Below are 2,698 nucleotides of genomic sequence, written 5' to 3' on the forward strand. Positions count from 1 at the left end.
GGAGTTGTGGACGGAGGAGGGACTTAGCATAGTGGCTAGTGGAGTGGGTAAACCTTTATATCCGGATGCGATCATGAGAGCATGCACGAGACTGGATTTCGCTCGTGTATGCGTTATGCTGGATGTGAATTCGAAAATGCCAAAGCACATTATTATTATGACACGGATGAGGAAGGAGGAGAATTACCGTGCAAAATTGATGTGGAATATGAATGGCTACCCCCGAGGTGCACCAGTTGTATGACATTGGGACACTCAGCCAAGGAGTGCACTGTCAACAAACCCAAATCTATCAAGCCACCGGTTAATGTGTATGTACCAAAAGTGGGAGCACTGCGAGGCCCAATGGTGACTGAAAGAACAAGAGACCACCCAACACCTCACACTGTGGAGAAGCAAACAGAAGACCGTGGTACCCGTCCAACTGCAGCGGGACCTAGTTGGGAAGAGAGAGGTAAAGATATTGTTACGTATAACTCTTTCGATGCGCTACAATTACATGATAGTGCAGAAGATTCATCAAGGGGTCCTAATCGAAGCAACCCCATACCTGGGGACCCATGTTAAACCTTGCCATATGGAATGTACGTGGCCTGAACAAGAGGGATCATCAGCTGGCGGTCAAGGATATCATTGCTGAGTTCAGGTTACACTTTATTGGTCTCTTAGAAACACGTGTTCGCATTAATAACTGTGCTAATATCCAATCATTCTTGATGCCTCATTGGAAATGGTTTATGGATTATGACAATGTTGGAAATCGGATATGGATTGCATGGGATTATAATTATGTTGAGGTGGGAAACCAGTTTATACAGTGTCGTGCCAATATTAGAGCATTACTAGAATTTGTTGATATTACTATTGTGTATGGTGCTACTGAGATCGCTGACAGGCGAGAATTATGGGCCTCTCTAGAATGCTTAGCTTTACAATGCATTAATACTCCCTGGCTGGTTGGAGGTGACTTCAATGCAGTCAGGGATCTCAGTGAGGTCTGTGGTACGTCGGGAGATATAAGGGTGGCGATGGAGGAATTTAATACATGCCTACAGAATACTGTGCTTTTACCATTACCGATGCAGGGTGCATGATACACATGGCATAATCGAAGTGCTGGTCCTCGCAACTTGTGGAAGCGACTTGATCGTATACTAACCAATGATACATGGACTGTGCGGTTTCCATCAGTCTTCTATCAATGCCTCACACCACGGACATCGGATCACTCGCCGATGGTGATTAATGGGGATAATCAGCAGCGATTTGGAGGTATGTTCCGGTTTGACAACTTCCTTACTCTCTCACCAGATTTTATTCCTACCGTGCAGAGTATATGGCAGCATCAAATAGTGGGAGTGCCTATGTTCTCAGTCACCCGCAAGCTCAAGGCACTCAAACCTCTTTTTCGAGAACAGAGGAGAAAAAAAGGGGATATCTCTCACAATGTTGAGTTGGCAAGGGGGTTCCTGGAGCAGGCCCAAGTATTGGTAAGCTCGCACAGACAGGATGAGCTATTTCTTCTGTTGGAGCACTGCAGTCGGCTTGTGTATGCAAAGGCGGCCGAATTGGAGAGGATCATGCTGCAGCAGAGGGCAAAGATGGAATGGATGAAGGGTGGTGACCAGTGTTCCAGAGTGTTCTTTCGTAAAATTGCCCAAAGACGGACAGCTAGACGAATCTTGCAAATTAATGATGCCTAAGGAATTACAATTACGGAACCAAATGTAGTCATACATGAATTTATCTCCTACTATCAGTCCTTGCTAGGGGGAGACAGGCGTCAGAGGGTGATGGACCTTCGGTTTCTTCGGCCTTGGGCGAGGCATATCATAACAACTGAGGAGGCAGGCCACCTACTGGAACCGTTCAGTGCAGAGGATATAAAAAAAGCTGTTTTTGACATCGGCGAGGATAAAGCACCTGGACCTGATGGGTATTCATCAGGAGTCTATAAAAATGCCTGGCCGATGGTGGGATAGAGGTAACGAAGGCAGTACTGGAGTTCTTTTCTACGGGGAAGCTTCTTAAGCAGATTAATAGCACAATATTGACGGTTATCCCCAAGGTACACTTTCCCACGTCTGTCGCAGATTTTCGCCCTATCTCCTGTTGTAACGTACTTTATAAAATCATTGCTAAACTTATTGTCCAAAAATTGAATGTGATATTGGACAAGATTATCAGCCCCTGCCAGGCAGCGTTTATCCCTGGCCGGAGCATATCCCGATCAGCCCAAAATATACGAGAGGAGCTGCTTGCGGTGTTAGGGTTTCGGGAAGGCCACTTACCGATGAGGTATTTGGGTCTACCATTGATCTCTTCTCGATTAACTATCGCCGACTGCCAACCGTTACTGAGTAAGATCGATGCACGTATCAATGGTTGGGAGGGATTGGCACTGTCATATGCGGGCAGGGTACAAATCATTAAGTCTGTCCTTGTGGCTCTGGGTGTCTATTGGGCTTCGGCATTTATTTTGCCAAAAGGGGTCATTTTAGACATTGAGAAGAGATTGCGAGTTTTCTTATGGAGAGGTACGGGAAATAGTGGATACCCTAAAGTTGCATGGAAGGAGATTTGCAAACCAAAGGAGGAGGGAGGGCCTTGGCCTTAAGGATATGAGTACTCTTAATCGAGCATTGATGTGCAAAAAGCTCTGTGAAGTCATCCGATGTGATAGGACTTCTATTTGGGT

General features: G+C 45.9%; 1 protein-coding gene across 1 annotated transcript; it reads left to right on the plus strand.

Moving 5' to 3' along the window:
* Window positions 1-560: 560 nt before the first annotated feature.
* Window positions 561-1,982, plus strand: LOC148787421 (uncharacterized). Its single transcript, XM_088882720.1, has 3 exons — window positions 561-1,086; window positions 1,192-1,637; window positions 1,761-1,982. Exons 1-3 carry the CDS (start codon window positions 561-563, stop codon window positions 1,980-1,982), a joined length of 1,194 nt encoding a protein of 397 aa, XP_088738846.1.
* The last annotated feature ends 716 nt before the right edge of the window (window positions 1,983-2,698 follow it).

This window comes from Sesamum indicum, linkage group LG7, assembly GCF_026168435.1.
Source record: "Sesamum indicum cultivar Baizhima isolate 11 linkage group LG7, ASM2616843v1, whole genome shotgun sequence".
In the NCBI taxonomy this organism is placed as follows: domain Eukaryota; kingdom Viridiplantae; phylum Streptophyta; class Magnoliopsida; order Lamiales; family Pedaliaceae; genus Sesamum; species Sesamum indicum.

Coding starts and splice junctions, on each gene's coding strand:
- LOC148787421 (XM_088882720.1), top strand. CDS start 561: ATGTTAAACCTTGCCATATGGAATGTACGTGGCCTGAACAAGAGGGAT. Junction 1,087..1,191: donor TTTACCATTACCGATGCAGG/GTGCATGATACA, acceptor GGTTTCCATCAG/TCTTCTATCAATGCCTCACA. Junction 1,638..1,760: donor GTGGTGACCAGTGTTCCAGA/GTGTTCTTTCGT, acceptor TCCTACTATCAG/TCCTTGCTAGGGGGAGACAG.